General features: G+C 37.4%; 2 protein-coding genes across 5 annotated transcripts; both read right to left on the bottom strand.

The window, feature by feature from the left end:
* Nucleotides 1-4,598: 4,598 nt before the first annotated feature.
* On the bottom strand, nt 4,599-6,680 carry LOC120104169. Its single transcript, XM_039114775.1, has 2 exons — nt 4,844-6,680; nt 4,599-4,736 (listed from the first exon to the last, which is right to left on the bottom strand). The coding sequence occupies exons 1-2, from the start codon at nt 5,451-5,453 to the stop codon at nt 4,708-4,710; spliced, it is 639 nt and encodes a 212-aa protein (XP_038970703.1). The 5' UTR covers nt 5,454-6,680; the 3' UTR covers nt 4,599-4,707.
* Nucleotides 6,681-11,887: 5,207 nt separating this feature from the next.
* Nucleotides 11,888-22,831, bottom strand: LOC103708213 (tetratricopeptide repeat domain-containing protein PYG7, chloroplastic). Of its 4 annotated transcripts, none has more exons than XM_039114771.1 (6): nt 22,547-22,830; nt 21,994-22,068; nt 21,363-21,414; nt 19,062-19,351; nt 16,103-16,249; nt 11,888-12,508 (listed from the first exon to the last, which is right to left on the bottom strand). In XM_039114771.1, the coding sequence occupies exons 1-6, from the start codon at nt 22,706-22,708 to the stop codon at nt 12,227-12,229; spliced, it is 1,008 nt and encodes a 335-aa protein (XP_038970699.1). In that variant the 5' UTR covers nt 22,709-22,830; the 3' UTR covers nt 11,888-12,226. The 4 variants fall into 4 exon arrangements, with proteins under 4 accessions (XP_038970699.1, XP_038970701.1, XP_038970700.1 ...); XM_039114773.1 differs by having other exon boundaries at nt 21,363-21,418; nt 22,547-22,812; XM_039114772.1 differs by lacking the exon at nt 21,994-22,068 and having other exon boundaries at nt 22,547-22,831.
* Between the last annotated feature and the right edge of the window lie 2,712 nt (nt 22,832-25,543).

The raw sequence follows: 25,543 nt of genomic DNA, 5'->3' as shown, positions 1-25,543 counted from the left end.
TAGAGATTGTATAGATGGGATTGAGTCGTCACAGTAGGGCTGGTTTCGGGTTAAATCAGAGTGCAGGTTGTGCTGGCTTGAAGATTCTCCACTGGATGGATATGGATGGCATGAGCGTCCCCTGACAGGTTTGTTTGCATGGGCATGCCATGCATATCGATAGCCGGAAAGAAGATAGGATGAAGGGTCAGTAGCATGGATTTTGGCGTCTTGACCTTCAAGGGATTTAGCTACCATGATAGGATGTAGCTGGGGCTATGATTTTATATTATAGCTATGGATAAACTAGAAAGTAATTGGATAACTAAAGCATAAGAATTAAAAATAAATGCAAATTTAAGGTAAAGATAAAGATAACAATGAGTTGTTGATTGGCACAAGAGTTTTTCTTTCAGAGTACATCATATTATTTATACATAGCCAAGGTAAATAGTACAATAACCACTTATCTCTAGTGTCCTCCCATATTTCTCACACCTTTTATGAGACCGATGGAGTTCTCCTAATTATTATACCCAAACAACCTCAAGTATGCCATAGTTGGTCTTCATTCTGTTAGTCATAAATAATAACATGCTAAGATTTAGAATCACAAATAATACTGTATTCAAGTTTAAGGGATATACCTGCGGAAGACATATTGAATACGTTCTTCAATCACCTGGAATAATAGCAGCTGGATCTTCCCTTCCTTGCTCCTCACAAAAGATAGCCGTCAATGGGGCAAGCTATCAACCATATGGAGAGGAGAGGGGGACCTAGCCTATATATAGGAAACATAGAGGAGCCTTCCCATTAAAGGCTCCATAACCCTAATTGGGTTTCCTGGCCTACATACCAAAAGTACCATAATAAATAGGACTCAATCCTATACATCCAAAGGTGCACCAAAGCCCATAAAACAAAATGATCACACATCATATTGGGCTTAACCATAGTACCATTCTGAGCCATACGTCTAACCCGTTTTATAAAACAAAATATGCAATCAGTGTAAGCCCATATTTTGAAATTATTCTAACATTCTCCCACTTGGGCGAACACGGATTGTCATATTAATTTAAAAACTTTGTTTTGAAAACGACTCTCGGGTTAGACTACAAAAGTGGCCACACATATAGCTCAAATGATAATCACCTTGGATACATGATCCGGTCCAACAAGAACATCAACATTGAGCATGGAAGTCGTTACACCATTTAATCGATGTAAGACTACTCCACAGCTACAAATGCTAACATCCTTATCGACATGGATCCCCATCCTCCAACCAATGTGGTAGTATGTAGTATGAAATTAGCACCAAAATGTGATCAAAGGTGTGCTAATTCATATCGGTCCTCATAAATGCTTCAAAAGAAGCCATATGTCTCAAAAGAGACTCACATCATGTCTTTATGCATTATATCTCGAGATCAAAATGATATCATAATAAAAGACATATGTGCAATGCATGCTCAAATATAATTATAATTTCTGTGCACAAAATACAGAATTATAAATAGGAAGATAAATATTTTTTTATAATTGGAAGAGGCTGTACCCGAAGCATATGGGTTGCCTATGTACCTCGTAAAGAGGATCAAGCCAAAACGTAGTTCTTTTACATAAATAACTCCCACTAACCCAAAATATCAAAAGTTTCCACAATGCCCATATTGGCAATATGTGTCTTAAAGACTTTCGGTGCGAGTCCTTTAGTCAATGGGTCTGCAATCATTACCTCTGTATTTATATGCTCTATTTTTGTCTGCCCTTCTTTAACTTTATCTCTGACTACCAAGTACTTGATGTCTATATGCTTAGAGCCACCAGAACTCTTGTTATTCTTTGAAAAGAACACCGCTGCACTATTATCACAGTAGATGGTAATTGGTCTCGAGATGGAATCAACAACTTTTAGTCCAGAAATAAAATTCCTTAACCAAATGGCTTGGACCGTAGCTCCATAACATGCCACAAATTCAGCCTGCATAGTAGGAGAAGCCACTAGAGTTTGCTTAACGCTTTTCCAAGAAATAGCACCACCAGCCATCATAAAAACATAACCTGAAGTTGACTTCAGATCATCTTGACATCCTGCAAAATCAGAATCTGAGTAGCCTACCACCTCCAGATGATCTGTACGCTGAAAGGTAAGCATATAACCTTCAGTCTTTTTCAAATATCTCATAACTTTCTTAGCTGCTTTCCAATGCTCATGTCCTGGATTCGATTGAAATCTACTAAGGACGCTTACTGCATAGGCTATGTCAGGTCTAGTGCAAACTTGAGCATACATCAAGCTCCCTACAGCACTTGCATAGGGTATGTTCTTCAAAGATTCTCTTTCAAGTTCATTTCTTGGACACTGGGCTTTGCTAAACTTATCCCCTTTTACTATAGGTACATCACCGGGTGCACAATTTTGCATATTGAACCTCTCTAGGATGCGTCGTATGTATGTCTTCTGTGAAAGTCCCAACAAGCCACGGTCTCTATCACGCTGTATCTCAATTCCAAGTACAAAGGAAGCTTCTCCAAGATCTTTCATTTCAAAATTAGCAGATAACATTTTCTTTGTCTCATGAAGTAACTCTAGGTCACTGCTGGCAAGTAAAATATCATCCACATACAAAACAAGAAAAATGAATTTTCTCCCACTGATCTTGAGATAAATGCATTGGTCCACTGTATTTTCAACAAAACCAAGAGAAGTCACAACTTCATCAAATTTCAAATACCATTGTCGGGAGGCTTGCTTGAGCCCATATATGGATTTGTTCAACTTACACACTAAATTTTTCTTTTCCTCTACGACAAAACCTTCAGGTTGCCTCATGTAAACTTCTTCATAGAGATCTCCATTTAAAAACGCTGTCTTAACATCCATTTGATGAAGCTCCAAATTATAGTGTGCTACAAGTGCCATGATAATTCTAAAGGAATCCTTGGATGAAACCGGTGAAAAAGTCTCATTATAGTCAATGCCCTCTCGCTGAGTGAACCCTTTGGCAACCAGTCTAGCCTTTTGTCGTTCAACATCCCCTTTTTGAGTCTAACTTGGATTTGTAAACCCATTTGCAACCTATGGCCTTAACATGTGGTGGAAGTTCAACAAGTTCCCAAACTTTATTTCTCTTCATAGAAAGCATTTCATCTTCCATAGCATTCAGCCATTTATCTGAGTCAGGTCTTGTTAATGCTTCATTAAAAGAAACATGATCAATATTATGCCCAATATTAAAATCACTCTCCAGTAAGTAGACAATATAGTCATTAGGCAAGGCAGACCTTCTTTCCCTTTGTGATCTCCTAACTTGTGGTTCAGAAAATGACTCTACTGGTGTTGGAGGAGAAACGTGAAGTTCTTCTTGATGCTCAGGTTCTTCATTAACTATTGTAATTGGCTGAGAAATAACTTTTTCTTGTACAACAGGAATCGGAACCACAACTTGATCCGGTTCAGCAAAAATTTTATTTAACACGGAGCTCTCACTATTACCAACATCATTTTCTAAAAATTTTGCTGTAATGGACTCAACAATTCTGGTGCCACGATTAGGACAATAGAACTTGTAGCCTTTTGATCTATCTGGATACCCAATGAAAAAACCAGGTGTGGATTTGGGGTCTAATTTCTTTTCATAAGGATTATAAATCCTAATCTCAGCTGGGCAGCCCCAAACTTTAAAATGGGCTAAACTGGGTTTACGACCTGTCCACAATTCAAAAGGAGTTTTCTCAACAGCTTTACTAGGAACCCTGTTCAGAATGTACATGGCAGATTTCAATGCTTCACCCCATAAGAATTCTGGCTAATTTGTTCTACTCATCATACTCCTGACCATATCCTTTAGAGTCCGATTACGCCTTTCAGAAACACCATTTTGCTCAGGTGTTCCTGGCATTGTGTATTGAGGGACTATCCCACTTTGCTGTAAAAATCTTGCAAAATCACCCATGTTCTGACCAGACTCGTCATACTTTCCATAGTATTCACCACCACGGTCAGATCTCACAACTTTGATACTTTTCCCACATTGTTTTTCAACTTCCATTTTAAATATCTTGAATTTTTCAAGAGCGAGGGATTTATCATTAATTAAGTAAACATAACCATAACGCGAGAAATCATCAATGAAGGTTATAAAATATTTGTTCCCACATATAGTAGAAGGTAACGGTCCACTAATATCGGTGTGAATTAGATCCAAAAGACCATCGCTTCTAGTGGATCCCTTTCTTGTAGTTTTAGTCAGCTTTCCTCTTATGCAATCTATACAAGTGTCAAAGTCCGAAAAATTCAGAGAGGGTAGAATCTCAACTTTCATCAATCTCTCCATTCGCTCTCTTGAAATGTGCCCTAAACGCTTATGCCATAATATAGAGGATGATTCACTAATTAAAGCCCTTTTCTTTCCAACTTTAGTAACACAAGAGATTTCATCAACTGGAGCCAAAATCAATTTGTATAAACCATCACACAAAATGCCATGTCCAACCATACGAGAGTCATAAAATAGTTCAATCATTCCATTACTAAATTTAAAAGAAAATCCAGACTGATCAAGCTTTGACACAGAAATTAAATTCCCTCTCATCGTCGGTATAAAAAATATATTTTCCAAAATAAGAGAAAAACCAGACTCCAAGGATAACTTCACTGCTCCTATAAACTCAACTTTAACTTGAACTCCATTTCCAACGCATAGGTTCACTTCATTCTCACTTGGCCTCCGTCTCCTTATTAATCCCTGTAAGGAATTAGTGATATGAATACTTGCACCAGAGTCTATCCACCAAGAATTTAAAGGTACATCTATCAAATAAGACTCAAAACAAACCAAAACCAAGGAGATACCTGATGAAATCTTCTTCTTCTCCAACCAAGCCTTAAACTTAAAGCAATCCTTCTGCCAATGATCCTTCTTTTTACAGAATTTACATTTGTCATTCTTTTTCATAATTCCTTTAGGACCACCAGAAGTCTGCCCATCAGATCCTTTGTTCTGCTGATTGTAGTGAGGTTTGTTGCCCTTATGGAACTTGCCCTTACGATTATGAGAAGACCTCTTGTTTTGAGAAGGCTGATGGGTCAGTTGCACAGTTTCAACAGTCTCACGACGTATTCTATACTCCTCTTGGGCACACACAGCAATCAAATCATTCAAATCCCATTTATCACGCTGGGCGTTATAAGCAACTTTAAGCTGATTAAACTGGCTAGGAAGGCTATTAAGAATATGATAGATAAGAAAATGCTCTGCAATGGGAACTTTGAGGGCTTCCAATTTAGAACTTATGTGCAGCATTTTCATGATGTACTCCCTAACTCCACAAACACCATCATATTTCATATTCATAAATTTATCTATTAGGTCCCCAGTCTCAGCCTTATCGGACTCAACAAATCGCTGTCCTATAGCATCCAAAAAATTCTTAGCATTGTCGTGGTCCGGTATAGCACCCATAATGGAATCAGATATGGAACGCTTGATAATCTTCAAACATAGCCTGTTAGCTCTTTTCCATTTGACATACTCAGCCTTATATTCGATAGTGCTCTTATCTGTTGGTTTTGAAGGCTGCTCCTCTAAAGCAAAATCTAAATCCAAGAGACCCAGTGCTATTTCTATGTCTCGTTTCCATCTCACATAATTATTTCCAGTCAAGATTTGAACGGCAGACAATTGGCTTGATAGGGAAGAGGCATTCAAGACTGCGGAAACAACATATTTTATTTAATATCATCCAAAAGTGATGCATGCAATCAATGGATGATAACATATCTATCTAATCAACTTGGGCTATTAATTAGATAGTCCGTAATCAACTTGAAAAAACATATAAGTCTAATTACGGTAAGAGCCTCGGTGCATCATTGTAGAGTCGCCTTTGGGCTAACAACACAACATGCTATAAGGTATTCTTAAAACATATCATGAAGCTAATTAACAAAATCACATCAGCTTTCGAAACACCATCACCTTTGGGCAGAAGAATGATTCTAGGCTAATGCAATCCCATTAATCACTTCATGTCATTTTTCCAAATCATCATACACAATAACACCTTCGGGCAAGATATTGCATTCAATGATTTGGCAAAATGCAATGCTACCCTCCTTTTTTTTTTTAAGAAAATCAGATAAATATCAGTGAGTGTGCCACTTTGGTGACTACCACCCACTTCAATTTCAAAATATTCTCTTAATGGGAAAATAAGGATAGTCTTTATGCCCAACAAATTTTAATCACAAAATAATAGTTATGTGACAAAATCATAACCATTAAACATGCTATAATCATAATCAAAATCACATGTGATTTAAACAAAAAATGTTAATCACAAAATTCAAGGCATATATGACAGCAAGAAATGTCCAAAATTTAACAATTTAATAATTAATATGCATGAGGGCCTAATTCAAATTATTCAGTATTAAAAAAAAATAATTAAATGGGCTACTAACTCTTAGCCCGGGTCCAAAATCCATTATGGTCCATTAAATAAAATTGGGCTGGTTTATAAAAGAGCCTAACCTACAACATGGACCCATTCTGGTCCATTAAAATGCAAAATGAAATAAATATGGGCTGACTAAATAAAAGGGCCCAACTTGCAATTATGGACCTATTCAGGTTAGGCTTAGTAGGACCAAGCCCAATCAGAAGGAAAAAGCCCTAAATCCCTTTTTTTTTTTTTTTTTTTTGACCTTTCTTCTTCCTCTGGCCGCCGCTGTTCCCCTCTTTTTTTTTTTTTTTTGTGTGTGGGAAGCAGCCCGTGGCTGCTACCCGTGGCTGTCCCATGGTGGCAGCCCGCGGCTGCCATCCATGGCCGCCACCCACGCCGGCCACTGCGAGCGGCCGGCGAGGCTCCCCGGGCCGCCGCGCGGCCGGCTGTGGGGTGGCCGGGAGAAAACCCCCGATTCCGCGAGGCCCCCACGGCCTGCGGCCGGCCGTGGGGTGGCCGGAAGAAAGCCCCCACGGCCTGCGGCCGGCCGTGGGGTGGCCGGAAGAAAGCCCCCACGGCCTGCGGCCGGCCGTGGGGTGGCTTGGGACGCGCCCGCGGCCCGCAGCGGCGGCGGCGTCCGCCTGCTGTGGCGCCGTGGGGCGGCCGTCCGCCCCCCGAGTCCAGGGAGGCCTTGCCTCCCCTTCCCTTTTTTTTTTTTTTTTTGATTCATGGAAGAAAAGCTTACGGGAAGGAAAGGGAAGAAGATGAACAGTGATTTTTTTTTTAAAAAATCCGAAAATCATATATAATCATATTTCATTCAAATCTAAAATAAAATAAAACCAGATATTTAATTATCAATGGAAGATCGATTTATGCAGAAGATCCATTCACCAATGCAAAATCTATAAATTCAGATAAAATAATAATTATATATGAAGGATTCTAATCCTAGCATGGAGGCTCTGATACCAATTGTTAGTCATAAATAATAACATGCTAAGATTTAGAATCACAAATAATACTGTATTCAAGTTTAAGGGATATACCTGCGGAAGACATATTGAATACGTTCTTCAATCACCTGGAATAATAGCGGCTGGATCTTCCCTTCCTTGCTCCTCACAAAAGATAGCCGTCAATGGGGCAAGCTATCAACCATATGGAGAGGAGAGGGGGACCTAGCCTATATATAGGAAACATAGAGGAGCCTTCCCATTAAAGGCTCCATAACCCTAATTGGGTTTCCTGGCCTACATACCAAAAGTACCATAATAAATAGGACTCAATCCTATACATCCAAAAGTGCACCAAAGCTCATAAAACAAAATGATCACACATCATATTGGGCTTAACCATAGTACCATTCTGAGCCATACGTCTAACCCGTTTTATAAAACAAAATATGCAATCAGTGTAAGCCCATATTTTGAAATTATTCTAACACATTCAACTTGCGTTTAATATTTAAACTTGCTCTGGTCAACACGCTCCTAAATCAGGCCATGGAATGATGAATCCTGTGTTTAGCCATCTTCAAACTTACTCGGTCAGTTTTTCTAGATGGTACTAATATTTCGACCTTTGACTTATCACTAATATAGGATGTTTGGCTTGAAGCCTATCTTGGTCTAGCCATATGGTTGAATATGCACGTCAAATGCCACCACGAGCATGGTGTAAATAGGTTGTCTCAGAGAACTTCTAACTCATTCTCAACTCATTTATAAGTAGGCCGATAAGTATAAAGTTATAACATGTCTTCTTTTTAACATAAAACCATACTTATTCATCAAACTACTTAGCTTTTTGTTTGCCGAGTATATAATTTAGTTAAAAATAAAATGTAGCAAAAGGTAAAGAATTTCATGTTGGCAACCAAATAATTAGAGAAAGTAGGAAGAAAATTTTCTTGATAAATCTTAAATATACTATTCTCTCCACTTTTCTTTTCAATATTATCTGTTTTCTTAACCATTAATTATGGTGCCTTTCTAGTCTTTTGAACTAATTCTTCACTAGGCAATGGTCCATTGCACAATTGCAACAACCATAAAGGCTTGGGAATGAATTTTTTAAAAGTCAATTCATTCAACCCATAGTGACCAATTGGGGCAAAGGGCCAAACGCATTACCAATCTAGTTATAATTGAATTGATATTAGCTATTCAATACCTATCCAATTACAAAAAGTATCCACCCAAATCCAACTATTTTGGATGGTTTCAAGCTGGTTGGAAAACTGCCACTCCTAGTTTGTGTTCATTTGGAGTTTCACTCTGGGCTAGTATGGCTGAGTACTGGGTTGGTGGGTTGGTTTAGGCTAGTGGGCCATGGACTATTGTCTACTTTGCCTTCTCTTCTCTTCCTTTCTCTTTTCTTCTTCTTTCCTTTGCTCTCCCCCTCCCCTTCTTTTCTGCTCTAGATTTTGCTGAACATTTCACCAATTCATCTATTTATGAAATGGTGAAGATTATGTGTCACCATCCTCCCTGGTTTCTTTCTCTCTTTCTCTCTCTCTCAAAAAAAAAAAAATGTTCTACTCAGACCTTTATTCTCTATATGCTGATATTTAGCTGACTCTAATATCACCATGCAAGCATGTGAAAGGATTTCAATTGTGTTTGAAATTTTTGTGCTGCCAAAATAATTCTAGTTTTTGATCACTTGGCAACCATTTACTTAATATCAGATCAATTGACAACGGTAAATCAACAGCCGTTGGATCGTACAAAGGTACAGCATAAGTTGTGAATAGATGTGGCATTGTCTTTTAGATCTGTGATTTTTGATAATAGCTTCAGAATACCTCCATTACATTATAGACACTAGTCCAACACCTGCATGGGGACCAATATGATGCTTTTTCTTAAATAAAAAATGAAAGAATATTTTCTATTTATAATGTTATATGTATATAATATGACATATCCATTAATCTCTTTAATTACAAAGTGTTAATTTTAATTAAGAGTTTTGAATTTACAAAAATTCTAACTGAAAAGAAATAAAGATTTTTCATTTTACAATGGATGGTGGACGAGGGCACATATGGGAAAGAGAACAGAGAACTGTAGTTTTTTATTATAGATTGGAGTACTTGGGAGGCATGCAGACTGAAAGACGCATGGCTTTGGGCTTCGGAAATGTGAAGCTAGCCTCAGGTCTTTACATTTATATATTAGAAATTTATAACTATAACATAAAAATAATAAAATTCTAGCAAACAAATTCAGGGTATGTTTATTGCAATATACAATGATAATTAGTCTTTAAAAATGCATCTCTTTTCGATTAATGATTTGAGCAGGCCAAAGGAATTCATTTTTTCTCCTCGATCAGATTAAATTGGTACCAGAGTTATGTCCTCTAATTTGCAGGGACCTTATTTTATAGCCGAGACTTACGAACAATACAAGTAGTTGAGAGAATCATGATCGATGCTTGAAGTTTATTGGAGGAAAAAAGGATCTTGATGGGCGATGATGTGAAGGGATGCTCCACAAAGTTAGAGGAGACTACTCAATTCAACAAGCTTGTATTTTAGCTAGCAATACCTTCGACCCAAACAACTCTTATAGTAAAGCTTTCTTTACCATTTGGAGATGATGGAAAATTTATTTTTTTAATATTGAAAGAGGTAGATACATCACAACAAAAAATGAATTCAAATTAAAAAACTAAGCAGCTCACTCATAGGAAGGGGAAGTAGTCATTCCCTAACTTCAGTTTTAATTTAGCAGGAGTTAAATTTTCTAAACAGAAAAATTCTAATGGAGATCCATCTAAAATAAGTTTGGGTCTTTAATATAAATGAGATCCACCGTATCCAAGACTTGAATATAATCTAGAAATGAGAATTTTTAAAATATTTTATTACTTTTGATAGTTTGCATTCTCTTTCAATTAGAAAAAGACATCTAACTCACTTTAGACTAAACTTTACTAGTTTATATATAAAAAAGGAGAAATTCCATCAATTTTCACTAAAACAGAAATTTAATTTAAATAAAAAGAGTGGACCTCTATGGAATGATGAAGAACTTACACTTTCTATCTTTTAGCTAGAAGAAGAATTCAGCTTAAATAAGAAGGATCTCACAGTACAAATAGGGGACATATGCCATTGTTTTGGAGAACGACAACAAGAATAAAATCGGAGAGCATAGATTCAAGTTTCTGCTCACTAAAGTCCAACAAAGGAAATGAAAGCCAAGAATGTAGACTCTACCTTCCACACATGATATGTACTATAATTTGTCATATCATAAAAAGCTTAAGAAAGTAAAAGTTTGGAATTCCATTTTTAAAATTCTTATTATTTATTATTTTATTCAAGAGCTTCAAGTTGAAGAGATTCAAAAAAATTCCTCCTTTCTCTCAGAGCTAAGGTTGGAAGTAGGCCAGGCCGAGCCAGGCTATACACTTACCCGAACCCGCCCTAATATTTTTTTTTTGGGCTTCTAGGTGGCTTAGGCCCAAAATTTTTTAGATCCAGGCCCGAGCCCAACCCGATTAGATCAGCTCGAATTACCCATTTAGGCCAAAAATAGGTCTGATCCGGACTCGATTGAAGTTTAATATCTCATAATATTCCTTCACAAGAAAATAACCCGGTTAAAAATTAGGCTCTCTCCTATAATACAAAATGATACATGATACATTATTTTTAGCTAAACTCATTTTAATTGGTCATTCCTTATTATTCTTTCTAAATAATAACATATAAAAATAAATTGATTCAGACTTAAATTTGGACTTTGTTTTGGCCTTGTTTAGACTTGGGCTCGGCTCGGGCCTAGACCGGGCTAGTGACATGCTTGAGCCTGGCCTAAGAAATAAATAGGCTCTATATTTAAACTCAAACCCTATTTGAACTCTTTCAGACCTAGCCTCAAGCCCGACCCGATGGGCTTCGACTCAGCCCAAGCCCATTTCCAGCCCTACTCGGTTCGGATTACACCGATCAAGGATTTCAAATTGTGGAGATAGTTGGCATATATTCCAGCTAGGATCCTACCCATATGACCCATTCAAAATTACAATGTACCATGACAATTTCACTATTTTAATGGATGTTCATTGTAGGGCCATCAATATATTATCAAGACTCTTTACAAGTACTTACAAGGAAAGAGACCCCTTGATCTCCATATTATACATGTACTTGGTAGCCGAATTCGTCAGCTATGGTCAATGATTTACTGCTATGAATCCATCCATTACAACTATTTGGTAATTAATCCACATGAGCATGGCATCCCTTGAGGTAGCTAGCAAGCCTTGTCAAGTCCACATGGATTCAGCTTATGATTGAATCTACACTATCAAACTTTGATAAATGCCTTTTTTTTTAAGGGGAAAAACTGAAAATGTCATGCAACCAATCCCGATATTTGACCCTCCTCACAAAAGTTTCTAGCCAAAATTAATTTCAGATGAGGGGCATCCATTGAAAACCTAAAGAATCACTCAAGTAGTTGATTGATTATTTCAACAGATATATTTACTCAACAACAAAACATTTTCCTAGATTTCTCTAGGCTTGAAAAGATCTAACAGTTTGAGGGATGAAAGTCACGAGGCATAGACTATGAGCCAAAAATCAAACTACCTAACCACATACAAAAGTCTGATTCAAATACAAGGCTTTCTCAACCCATTTTCACCACTGAATCCTACCAAGGAGCTGAATCCTGCATCACTGCCAGCTTTTCCAAATCATTCCTTCCAACCTCCATAAGGAAATGATGCTAAAATTTGGCCGAGGCTACGTCGGATGCAAAAAGACTCAGCGGTCCTCTGATTTAAGAGGGACTCCTTTGTACAATTTGACACGATCTCTCAAAGCATCTCGCCGTGGCCGCGCTATCTTATTATTTGGATCAAAAAGAAGCACCTCCTCGAATGCTTTTAAAGCAGATCTTAAGTCTTTTTTCTTCTCATATGCATCACCCAAGTTATTCCAAGCAGTCACATAGCCTGGCTGAAGCTTCACTGCTTTCTCAAATTGTGCAATTCCCTTGTCAAGTTTGTTTTCTCGGACATAGCTAACTCCAAGAGCATTATATACCTGGTCAAGTCTTGAGGGATAAGTTCATCTAAAATGGCTAGAACTGCAGGTGGAGAGATTAAAAAGGCAAATTGCAGTTGAAGAAAATACATCCTGATTGATTTGTACCAAACGATATGTAAAGTAGAACCTTTTTTATGGAAAGGAACAGACTAATCCACCCAAGGAGAAACAGAAAACTATAATATTGAACACAAGGCTAAGTAAAAATGAATAAAACTAGTGATGTTTATGCTAAATTGCATTAAATCTAGCATTTTAGGAAAAGGAACAATCATTATACTGAAATATGTAGGGTGTATTTGCAGGGGTATGTATTAAAAAACCCCTACAAAAAATATAAAGACACAAGCATTTTAGGGGAAGGGGAAATCATTATAGAAACAATGTTCAGACATGTATGGAGGGAAAATCATAGTACCAAAAAAAAAAAAAATTCATGAGTGCGTATGTGCATGCACAAACCTTAGGGAAAATGAGTGCGACTAGTTACATTTATGCTGCTTTTAGGGGAAGGGAAAACCATTATATGAAAAATGTACAGACAAGTGACTAGTTAAACACTAACTGGCCAAGGATGTCAAACTACGCAGATGTATATGTATACCCATGCAATGAAAGATATCATACAGAGAGAAGCATGCAAAGTTGTAGTGGTATTGAAGGACTATATGTTGCGGCACAATTGTTTTATTGAAAGAAGCTACATTTGTAAAAGCAATTAAAAGAATGGAAAGCAAGAAAGTGAACAAATGAATGAAAAAAGGATCAAAGAAATGCTTTTATACCACCAAGCATGTCCCAAAGAACAATGCTCCATGTGAAACATGCAATTACTGACAAGAAAAGACCTGCAAAAAAAAATAATTATCCATTTCGACTGGGCATCAATCTGCTCTAAGAACAATAAATATGTTCCCCACTAGATATCAAACTTACGGATTTTTCTCTCACCCATTAAATCGAGTTTTGGTTCATCAGTTTGTAACCTGCTATATATATATATATATCATATATGGTTTTGGTTTTAATTATGTTTAGCTAATATATTTCAATATTTAATTTTAATTTTAATTAATTTGCTGTCTTGAGGTGAGCCTTGGCGCAATGGTAAGTTTGCTCTATTGTGACTTAGCGCCATGGGTTCGAAACATAGAAACAAAGGAAGGGGTAATGTTAGAGCCTCGTGCATTGGGCCACTTTTTTTTTTAGTTCATTTGCTGTCTTATTCAGGATATATATACTTAAACCTTTTGGGATGTTACTTTTGCAGTGGGTTTTGAGTCCTATTATGAGTAGCATTGGTGACTACAAGTCCTTTTTAGTTTTTAAAGTCCAGGTTGGGAAGGCAAGGCTTTACCCTACTTTTGATGGATTTCTATATTGGCTTTCATCATTGCTTTAAAAGACTGGAGGCACAAGATGAGCGGCCAAAGGGCTCCTTGCCCTCAGGACAACAGTAACAGGCACCAGCAGCAGCACCAGCAGAAGCCATAGGCCTTGCACCTGCTCAACAGTAACAGTAGCTGCTGTCTGCTGGCACCAGCGGTGGCAACTCCACCAACAGTAAACACCAGCGCTGCAGGTGGGAGCCCTGCCATCACCAGCAAGGCAGCACCCAAAAACAAAAAGAGATTGGGAGAAAGGAGAAGGGATAAAAGAAGGGGAATGCAGTGCTCAATAGATTGGTGGTTGCCGTTTAGAGTTAGTGCAAATGACAATCAGTGGAATAGTCTAAAGTTATAATTTAGTGGGTTGTGTTCTGGACCTGGAACACCCAAAGCCCCCACCTCACTTGTATGCATGAGGAATGAGCTGCCTAGGTCCAAGCAGGGCGGTTGGGTGCTTGATCCTCCTAGTTAGGTGGCCAAATTTCTTTAAAACACTTAGCTTTTTCATAAACATAAGAATTTTGTTATTTTAAGGTCGTCTTTTTTCCCCCTTGTTTTTTATGGAGAAGTTTAGAGGTATCCTAGTCAATTAAGGAGTCTAACTTAATCATAAAGGATGAGAGGTGATGTTGTAGAATCAGTTTTGCTAATGAATATTTAGTCAAGTTTTTCTCTGTTGCACACTGTGGTTTTTCAATCTTCTCTCTTTTATATCTAGCACTCTCTTTTCTCCATCTTTCACCCCTCAAATTACTCACTTTTCACTGATTTTTCTGTTCCAAAATAGTAAAATATCAGATTTGAAAACAATTATGCAAGTTAAATTAATTTGCGTTTTGCACAAGACTCCATTAAATTTGGTACCAAAGCTAGGTTGTCCCAGCTTTAAGCTATGGAGAAGTTGAAATTTATCTTAAACAATATTGGAACACTGTAAGGGACTCAAGAAAAATTTACAAGATCATGAATCTAAGTTTGATTGGCTACAGGAAAAGATGGATGACTTCATGGAGAGGACTGTTATTGAAGTTAATCAAGGCTCAAGAGGCAATCATCAAACCAAGTTAAAGAGGCTAACTCAAAATACTAGAGTTCCACCAGAAATTAGATTTTCACACCGGGATTTGAAACCATTCACAAGCCAACCTGCAAACAGCATGCTTGTTTCTTGCCCCTACATGAGACTATTGGTCAAGGTGCACAATAGCGACCATCTAATGATTGACCTCAAGAAAAGCAATTCCAAGAATTCATCATCAAATTATGGATTATGTATGTCCACATTATCCAGAAAATGTAATGAATTCTGTACATACACATCATCCAGAAAATCTCATGAATAAGATCCATGCAGTAGAAACATTTGTTATTGTTTAGGTTTAATTAAGTTTAAATTATTATTTTTTTGTTTATTCAATTTGCTGTTTTATCGAGTCTTAGGAGTTTTATATGTAAATCTCTTCTGGGGAGATGAAATATTCTCTATCTTCTTCTGACTTTTTACTTATTGCGGGGCTTTTTTTAAAGTGGATTTTTGCATCCTATTTCTAGGAGAATTGGTATCCATGAGTCTTTTTTTTTGGTCTAGGATGGGTTAGTAGGTCATTATGATTGTTTTCCTGATGGATTTTGATGGATTTCTATTTGGCGATTCAGAGAGAAGTGAATTCTTTTACTTTTGGGAAGTCTAGGGGTGTCCTATTCAATTAAGGAGCCTTATTTAGGTATAGAAGGAATTGAGGGGATGGTGTAAATTAAGTTTTGGTAATGAACATTGAGTAGATTTATTTTTTCCTCTCGAATGAGCAAGCAGTTCTATCTTCTGGTGTCTCTGATCTCTATATTTCTCTCTCTTGCACTCTTTTCTCCACTTGTCAACATCCAAATTAGTTGCTAACTTCAAGAAGAAAAATAAAGTCAAATCAGAACTGAAAATTATTTCTGCAATTAAAATAATTCCTGCAGCCCAATTTTATGCAAGGCTGCATCAGTGTGACATGATTATAAGCGACTTATTGTTGATCAGCATTTTAATTTAGAAATTTATGTGAAGAAAACCACAGAAGTATAATGTTAGAAGAACAAAATAACATGCATGCATAATTTCTCTAGTAAACTATTGATGATATGAGGCACCTCCTTATCTCCAAATTTAAAAGGAAATGGATAATCACAACTTGTTGGCAAGAAGAGTACAACTAACCTGTGCAAGATCCTGATCATCTCTGTCCCATTTCTCAATTGCTTGCTGCAAATATTTGGCAGCTGCTGGGTAGAATTTTCTTCTGAGCATAACTGCACCAAGCTCAAAATACTCAGTTGCAGTTGCATCACCACTTCGAACTTGCTCCTGAAGAACAAAATTGGGCAATACAAAAGAATCAGCATTCAAAATTATTAGTTATATTTAATTAAGACAAGACAATATTTGCAAATGCAGAATGTTACACTATATGTTGGAAAGAACAACAAGATCGTGACTTCATCAAAGATACATATTTTTCATTTCCATAGGGTAGGAAGATTACCTAGAGGTCTCTAGAACTATGTTTTAATCCAATGATCTTACAAATCATGTATAAGTCCCAGTTTAAAGTTATTTTCATCTCAGGTTCACTAAACATAATATATTTGTGTCACAACTTATAAGTTGATCCCAATATATTCCTTCGAGGTCTAGAATCTAAACCATCCTTTTGTTTCTAGTGGTGACTGTTAAGATACCCCTTCTTCCTTGAATAGAGTGCTTGACACCATGCCGCGTTGGCTGCATCCTCCCTGCCAAAAAATGGCACCTAGATCCTTATTTTTCTTTTCAGAATGCATACCACACACAACCTCAGAACCTCCCCCCACTCCCTGATTCTTCTTTGCCTCTCTCCCTTAGTCCTGTATGATGTATATGTATAAAATGGTACCTAGATCCTTACTTCTCTTTTCAGAACCCATAGCGCACACAATCTCAGAACCTCTCCCCACTCCCAAACTCTTCTTTGTCTCTCTCCCTTAGTCCTGCATTATGTATGGATGCATGCGTGTGTGTACATATGCATGCATGCATAGTTATGTTCCACAGCTGATAATAGTCATTTATTTTCTTGAAGACTATAATATATTTGGAATTCCAATGCAAACAATGAACTATAACTATAAGCTATGTATATGCAATCACAAGCTAGATATAGCTATGAAAATGATGCATATATGATATTGATTTTGTGTAAATTATAAGTAACTGTATACGACACCATGTTCCTCACATGATTGAAATAATGAACTTCATATATAATTAGCTAAGAACCTAGGGTCTATGATTGATAAGGTTGACTTTCATCGAAGGCTCTAGGCATATTTAGAGTTATAAGGAAGCAATATTAAGAAGAATAAATTATATTGCAAGCTATTTACATCAAGGTTTTACATACTGAACACCATACCGGTCTGTACCAGGTGCATCATATCGTACCATACTAGTAGGAAACTCATATGGTACAGGGTATCGATAAGATGTTGTACTATTCATGGTATGGGTGCTATGCCAACTTAGCACCTTTACCATGTGTTAGCATGGTGTTGTACTGTACTGTGCAGTATTGTACAGGTAAGATGTCGTGTGATACCCAGTACCAAGATGTAAAACCTTGATTCACATCACTTATGTCATTAATACAGCTTATAAGGATGCATGGGCAGCAATGGATGGAGGCTTGTAAGACACAGAGAGCAAAGTTATGCAGATCAAGGATCTCATGGGGAAGAGAGAGAGAGAGAGAGACGGAGGGAGGGGGGGACCAGTGGGGAGATGCAGAGAAAATATGGTAAGGAAAGAGGGAGGAGAGCAAGATATGGGGCAGAGAAAGGAGAGGGGATGCAGGAAGCAGGACAGAGAAGGAGACAGATAATTCTTGGTTTAGAGACAAGGGGAATGACATGATGCTTTTATATCAAGCATTTTATTCAGCAAAGAAGAGCAGGGACAATATTGAAATTCAAAAAATGGATTTGACAAAAATGTGAAGTCCATTAGAAAAAGAAGTAATTAGAAGCAACTTACAACAGAGTTTGGCAACCTAAAAATAAGCCTGAAAAGGTTAATTGACCCAGAAACAGTTCTTTTAAGCCAAAATACTGCAGACGTTCTTTCCTTTTCCTTTTTGTACGATGTAGACACTCAGGTTATTTAGAAAATTTTGTTCAGAAAAAGGGAGGAGAGCAAGATATGGGGCAGAGAAAAAAGAGGGGATGCAGGAAGCAGGACAGAGAAGGAGACAGATAATTCTTGGTTTAGAGACAAGGGGAATGACATGATGCTTTTATATCAAGCATTTTATTCAGCAAAGAAGAACAAGGACAATATTGAAATTCAAAAAATGGATTTGACGAAAATGTGAAGTCCATTAGAAAAAGAAGTAATTACAAGCAACTTACAACAGAGTTTGGCAACCTAAAAATAAGCCCGAAAAGGTTAATTGACCCAGAAACAGTTCTTTTAAGCCAAAATACTGCAGACATTCTTTCCTTTTCCTTTTTGTACGATGTAGACACTCAGGTTATTTAGAAAATTTTGTTCAGAAAGCTTTGCTACTTTCCTTTGCCTAATAGTAGGAGGCATAAACTTCAGTATATTGTCAAGAAGATAAAAATTTAAGCACAAAAAGAAACACAGGAGAATACTTGGATTGTTTAAGTGTCCCGGAACAGCAAAACTTTATGAACCTTGTTCGGTACTTTGTAGTACACATCATTCATGTAACAACTCATGATGGTTAATAACTAATAAGATATGATCCAATGAATTAGAAAGTTTTCCTGTCTTTCTCTCCCAGATGTAACTTCAAAACCTCTGAAATGTTTCTCCTAATGACCAATAACCAAACCATGCTTTCCTTTACAACTAACTAAAAAAATCTCCACACAGAAAAGAATTAAAACCAAATAACTAATTTTCAATAAAGAAAGAAACAAAGAAGAAAAATATTAACAATTTGTTAATGATTTTTTGGTGGAATTTACAATGCAATTTGCTGCTGTACTTAAATCTGCAATAAAATGTTCTTCTTTTCTTCCCCCTTTTGTAACATTCTATATATACCACTAGTGTGCATTCTGTGTAACTGTAACATATTCCAGAAAGAAAGCAAAAGAAATAGCCAGTTGTTTACCTGCAATTCTTTAGCAGAAAGGTCAAGCTCTCGACGAACAAGAACTTGACGAATGACAAAAAAGGTCCCAACTCCTAGCAGACCCAATAATATGAGCAAATAAAACAGCTGTATTCCCAACTCAAAGAGCTCCCCGATCTCATAAACTATGTTTATTCTTGCTCCCTCACTTGATTGCACGACTTGAGCAAAACTCAACCATGATGTTATTCCACATGAAAGCGTGCACAACCAGAATACATGTTTATCAGTTTTCATATCCTTATTAAACCGTACGAACTTGAAAACCCCTGCAACAAGAAGTGGATACCATCAAGATTTTTCAGATTTTATAGAAGAAATAAAGAAGAGTGTGACACACAAAAGCAAGAGAAGTTGTAAAGAATGGAAGGTTTAAAGCAGGGTTTTCGTAAGGCATGGTAAGCAGGCATGGATGGAGTGCTTAATGAACATGGTTGATGTTACCAAAAAGATAAGCACCTTCAATAGGCGAACCTTGCTTTCATCAAAGGATATAGTATCCACAACAGTAGGAAAATAGATTTAAGTTGCAAACTACTTCCTATACTTTTCATAGTGACATAGTCTATAGTTAGATGAGTCTTGGGTTTAAAACGTGAATACTTCTTGTTCAAATTTAATAACAGCCATAGCTTTCAAAGGCCAAAACTTGAGATCTGAGTAATGTGACCATTTTGGACAAATTATCCTAGCCCAGATGTGCTATAATGGGATCAGGGGTGTAAATGTTATTTATTTATTTGTTCTTAAGTGTCCTTTAAGATTTTGGATTAGTCTAGGCAAAGTAATGACTCAGAATTATCCAAATTTTCTTAGGATTTAAGTTATCATGGCCTTTCAAAATGCAAAGAAAATCCTCCAAGTTGAGGAAAATTTATTTAGTTTTTGTCATTATTTTCTTTCTTCACCTTTTCCCTTCTTCCTCCAATGATGATTGATTTATTTCAGTCCTGACATAAACTTCAGATCCTAACCTTCTTATGGATACATTTTCCAAATTGATACCACACAATTAGTATCAGAGAGGCACGATCCTAGTCAAAATCCCGAGTTCAACAATCTCATCAACATTTGATGGAAAACTGATCATAAAATCAGGTGTTAACAGCATGACAAGACTTTCAAGTGCATGGAAAATGGCTTCAACAAAGTAGATGGATGGATTTTCAATACATATCAAAGTTTTTTCAGCTTATGAACACAAAGATTGCAAACCAATCTAGTGATGATTCAAAATTTGAAGACCTACAGCATGAATTCCTGTGATAGAAGGACTACCAGTCAAGAGCCTTGTGGTTGATGATCTTCTAGTTGACAATTCATCCTATGCCCCAAACTTAAAAATTGAACTACTTAAAAGTACAAAAAATGAAAATGTATCGCACGATCCAGCCATCATTTATCTAAGGAGGAAGGTCTAGAAATACAACCATAGCAATCAGCAACCTTTTCATGATTATGCATAGTTTACCACTCTCCTATCAACTGAGATCTGATGGGTCCCCTTGATTAATTTTCATTAAACTATAGATCAAGCCGTACATGATTAAAAAGTGAAAAGCTTCGAAACAACCATCTAAAAGTTCAATTATGAGAAAGTTGCATGTCAGCCTCCACCCTTAGATGCATCCTTTTGATATACTAGATGTATAAAGGGTTAATTGACCTTATTATGGCAAGTTATCATGGTTTTAAACTGCCATGATGGAATTGGAGCATATTTTTATTATTATTATTCTTTTAAATCATAAGTTTAACTTAAGGGTTAGGATTAGTCTAGATAAATCAATGGTTCAAGATAAGTTTAGGTTTCTTTAATTTGAAGTTATTATGGGCTATCAATTGAGATTTTTTTCCTTCTATTATTCTCCATTTCTCTCTCTTGGTCTTTAAATTCTTAGATCGATTTCAGCTCAGTGACTTCAAAAGTGTTATGAGAAATACCAGATAATTTTATCAAACATCGATTTAATCCTGCGGATAATTTTATGCACTAAAATTTGTAAAAAATTTAGATATAAACCTGAAATTCAGAATCAAAGTGTAAACGTTTTCATCTTACAAATTTCTACTCTTTTCTTAGAAATAGCCCTTGGTTATTTTTTCAACATATTGGCTTTGCCACTCATTATTAGGAGAGGAAAAAAAAATCAAGATCCCCAAAAGTGTTGAAATCAAAACGGTGTTTTATTCTTTATAACCTAACAATGTATCATATTTTTTTGAAAAAAGGACAGAAAGGGGTGATATGTAATCCTGTGATGTGGAAGCCAGACATACTTTCTTGGCTCTTTGAGATTAAGCTCCTCGTTTCTGCTTCCCCATCCAACATCTGCCTTCCTCCGCAGCAAAAAGAAAACATAAAAAGACAAGAAAAGAAAGAATATTAACCTCAAATGCATGCCAATTGTCAACAGATTAGAATGACACTTGAGTTTCTGTTGTGAAATATTTCCAAAGAGATGGCCAAATCAAAAGAATGATAAGATAGAAAGACCTATCAAATTGCTTATGTAATTTGACGGGTTTTGGTCTGACTATACCTGACTACCTGAGTACAAACCATAATCATCATTGAAACTTTCAAAACCAGATCCAACATACTCCAACCTTTAGTTATTGCTATGCTACCAAACTAATCTTCTCCAAATCACCCAAAGGACAAATAACTGGCACATTCAAATTCGAGATGAAACAACTAACAGAAAAGTGTGATGAGCCTCCACAACAAGGCATGCCGCAGAGACAACCTATCCTTTCAAGTTGACGCCCTCATGACCAAACGCAATCTCGCACATTTAACCTCATCATGATTCCAAAGTTTCATGCATCTTTAGTTGCCTTTGTGACCCCAATTAAACAATGAAGTTTCATTTTATAGCTTTACCCACAAGCATGTAAACGTGCATACCTGGATGACCTCCAGACCAAGAACTGATTTTTCCTCCAAATTCGGTACCCTGCTTCCTAGCAATGGCAGCCTCCTCTGTGCAAAATTAACAGTAAGGAATGTTCCACAGAGACCCCCCCCCCCAAAAAAAAAAAACATAAAACCTGCTAAGAAATCAAGAAGTTTTGAAAGATGAATACTTCAATTATCAACAAATCCCACTCATTTAAAAAGAAACGAACTAATTGAGACACGACTCAATAAGTTTTTTCCTTTCTTTTTGAAGAGCTAATTCCTGCGATGCTACAAAAGCAAGCTTTTTGAGGAAAAAATGGGGTCGCGTAAGTAAGATGCGATTCTGATGCTGTTGATCCGTGATTTTTTTGAGATAAACACCATTTCAGAGCGTTTGTCTTCAGCAAGCTCAGAGCTTTGCTTCTGGGTATCGGAATTTTACAATAATTAACTACGAGATAAAATTAGTTTCCAGATAATCCAAAATTTCTCACAAAATCCCCCAAACTGAAAACATAACACCAAAATGGAAGCAAACAGAGGGCAAGAGAAGACCAACCTTTCTTACAAAGTTCAAGAAGAAGAGTTCTCTGGGAGATCTTGGAGTAGAAACCAGACGAGAAGAGCGAAGCGGAAAGCTTCGCGTTCTGATCCGATAGGAGCTCTTAGGGATGGCTACCGCTTGGGATAGAGGCCTCCAAGGGAGAGACAGAGAGGCCATGGGCGTCGATGGATTCGCGGGCGAAGGTCTCAGAGTTGCGCATGGGAGAAGAAGGATTAGCCTATGGAAGCAGAGGCATGCATTGCCGCTTTCGCTCGCTATGGATAAGCGGAAAGTACGAACGAATTATTAAAATAGCGAGGAAACCGCTGCCACGGGAATCAGGATCAGCGATGGAGGTGGCTGATCGCGGAGCATCTATAGCCGTTGAAAACCACATTAAGATCCAGCGCAGGAGGCTGGCCGTTAACTTGTGGAGAGCGCTGGGGATCCGGGATCCCCGACCCGTCACCTCTCCGTTCTCTCGTCCTACTTGGCAATCAGTTATTGGTTCTCACGGCGCCAATTTTTACTTTTGTTTTAGCACGATGAGTCGATGAGGGGGTGATGAAATGTACTGATCAAATGGACATCCATCAATAGCAACACCCATACATGTATGGTGCATGAAGCTTTTTTTTTTTTTGTGGATAACTTTCCAATTTTTTTTTGTAATGACTATGTACAACATTCTGCAATACAAACTGTTGTGGGATGGGTTCTCGAATTTAGTCTCACATCGCTGGATAGCGGAAAGGTCTGTGGAAGGCCAAAACCTTTTCTCTCGAGGCGCCTTTTGGGGCAAAACTATGAGGGGGGGGCTGGTGGCTCCTTTCAAAAAAGGGGCAGTACCTACGCGGACCCCTGCAGGCTACGATTCACGAACCTCCCCGAGCGGACAATCGGGAGGGACGCAGTCGCTTTCTCTGTCCAGACGGTGGGGGCTGTTACCGGGGCGAAACCCCGTAATAGATGGCGCTAGAAGGAGGGCCCCGCCCGCGCACAGACCTTCCCGCTGGGGGGGCTGTGTTGTGGGATGGGTTCTCGAATTTAGTCCCACATCGCCGGATAGCAGAAAGGTCTGTGCCTTATAATGAGGAGGCCAAAACCTTTCCTTTCGAGACGTCTTTTGGGACAAAACCGTGAGGGGGGAGCTGGTAGCTCCTGTCAAAAAAGGGACAGTACCTACGCGGACCCCCGCAGGCTACGATCCACGAACCCTCCAGAGTGGAAAATACCTCGGGAGGGACGCAGTTGCTTTCTCTGTCCAGGCGGTGGGGGTTGTTGCCGGGGCGAAACCCCGCAACACAAACCATGCACCGAAAATTCTGAGCCAAGTTTATCCTGCTCTATACCTTCACTCTTCTCTACCTGAGTCAAGATTTATGCCGTACGGTTCTTTGTTACATCTCGATCAAGAAGACTCTCAATCTATCACTCGAAGTGAGAAAAAAATGATGATATAATATGAAGAAAGAGGTGAAATATACATCATTAGTTGTCATGTGCTGCAACTATAGAAAGACTTTTTTTTTCTATGTTCTTCTCAATTCTCCTCTTTTCACCATGAAATTCAAAACTACCAATACCGCCAGCATGTGTGGCGATGTCAACGAGGACAGATATCCAAATATTTTACTAGTCCCTGAACTGAAGAATGGTTTTGACTGAAATTAAATAGGGATGGTTTTGGTGATGTTTTAAAAATAAAAAACTATTCAATTTCAATTTTAGTTTCGATTTTAATAGATTTTTCGACCCAAATCCGATCCAAAATTGAATCTGAAATCGATACCGAATTCAGAACTAAACATATATGATGTCTCTTAGTACTCTTTATATTTTGTATAAATCTTAGCCCTGTATCCTATTCAATCTAGACTATCCATTGGCTATAGATAGACAAATGACTAAATGGACAAACCCTAGAGGCAAGAGTGACGGCTTTTTTCCTCCCTTCGATTCTTCTTTATGATAATTGTATTTGTTGAACTTATTTTTTTTGATGTAGTTGGACATATTTTTAATGGTTAGTGGTGAAAAGAGATCGGGTAATATTTGTTCAAATATATTTTCTTATCCAAATTTATTTAGATATAGACAAAAATTTAAGCATCTGGTTGATATCCATATTAGTATCCATATCCGTTAAAGAAAAATGGATATGAATATGGGTAGATAACTATTCAATTTATATCCGAATATTCGATTCTATTTATCATCATATTTAATTTTTTATAGCACTTATGAACTTTTAAGAAAAATAAATAATCATATTAACATGCTATTAACTCGATTTATCTTTTACTTAGTAATTTTTTTGATTTTATGGTCATAAAATTTAATTATCTGACTTATATCCATATTTATAACTATATTTTCAGTATCCGATTTATATCCATATCCGTTTAAAATAAATATGAGTATAAATTTTTGCATTCAACTAATATCCATATATGTATCTGCATTCCTCAAGCAAAACAAATACGGATATTGATGACCCAAAGATTGATTTAAAGATTGATTTTGATGATCACAAAACCTTGAAGTATAATTACTAATGTTTGTGTTGCAAGAAGAAAGATAATTTGTTTTGCAAGGAACATAACAAGTTGGAAAAATACAAGAAGGTCTCAAAAGCTCTCAAAAAAAGTTGGAAGAAAGCTACACTTCATTGGCCCAAAGTTCAAGTTCAAAGGATTCAAGTTGGAGGGACAATTCTAAAGAAAACCTCAAAAGAACTGTCCTCGAGTCGACTCCTGAAAGTTCAGAGTCGACTTTGGCACTCTGGAGTTTCAAGGAACAGTGCTCGAGTCGACTCTGGAACTCTGCGAGTCGACTCCGACTGAGAACAGACAAAAAGACAGAGAGTTGATTTTCAGCGCTACAGTGCTCGAGTCGACTCCCAGCTACAATGCCGGCAGACTCTTATTCACGAGTCGACTCCTACTTCAGCCGAGTCGACTCGAGCACGCTGGAAGGCATAACTGCTAGTTTTTTCTCAACTTCAACGGC

This window comes from Phoenix dactylifera, chromosome 17 (assembly GCF_009389715.1).
Source record: "Phoenix dactylifera cultivar Barhee BC4 chromosome 17, palm_55x_up_171113_PBpolish2nd_filt_p, whole genome shotgun sequence".
Taxonomy (NCBI): domain Eukaryota; kingdom Viridiplantae; phylum Streptophyta; class Magnoliopsida; order Arecales; family Arecaceae; genus Phoenix; species Phoenix dactylifera.
The sequence above is the reverse complement of the archived record's forward strand: the minus strand, read 5'-3'. Positions and strand labels throughout refer to the sequence as shown.

Excerpts from the sequence above, each read along its gene's own strand:
- LOC120104169 (XM_039114775.1), bottom strand. The coding sequence starts at position 5,453 with ATGGGTGCTATACCGGACCACGACAATGCTAAGAATTTTTTGGATGCT. Across the intron at positions 4,737-4,843 it reads GAAGAAGAAGATTTCATCAG|GGATTAATAAGGAGACGGAG; the intron begins GTATCTCCTTGG and ends AATTCCTTACAG.
- LOC103708213 (XM_039114771.1), bottom strand. The coding sequence starts at position 22,708 with ATGGCCTCTCTGTCTCTCCCTTGGAGGCCTCTATCCCAAGCGGTAGCC. Across the intron at positions 21,415-21,993 it reads TTGGTCTGGAGGTCATCCAG|ATGTTGGATGGGGAAGCAGA; the intron begins GTATGCACGTTT and ends GGAGGAAGGCAG. Across the intron at positions 19,352-21,362 it reads AATCTCAAAGAGCCAAGAAA|GGGTTTTCAAGTTCGTACGG; the intron begins GTATGTCTGGCT and ends TTCTTGTTGCAG.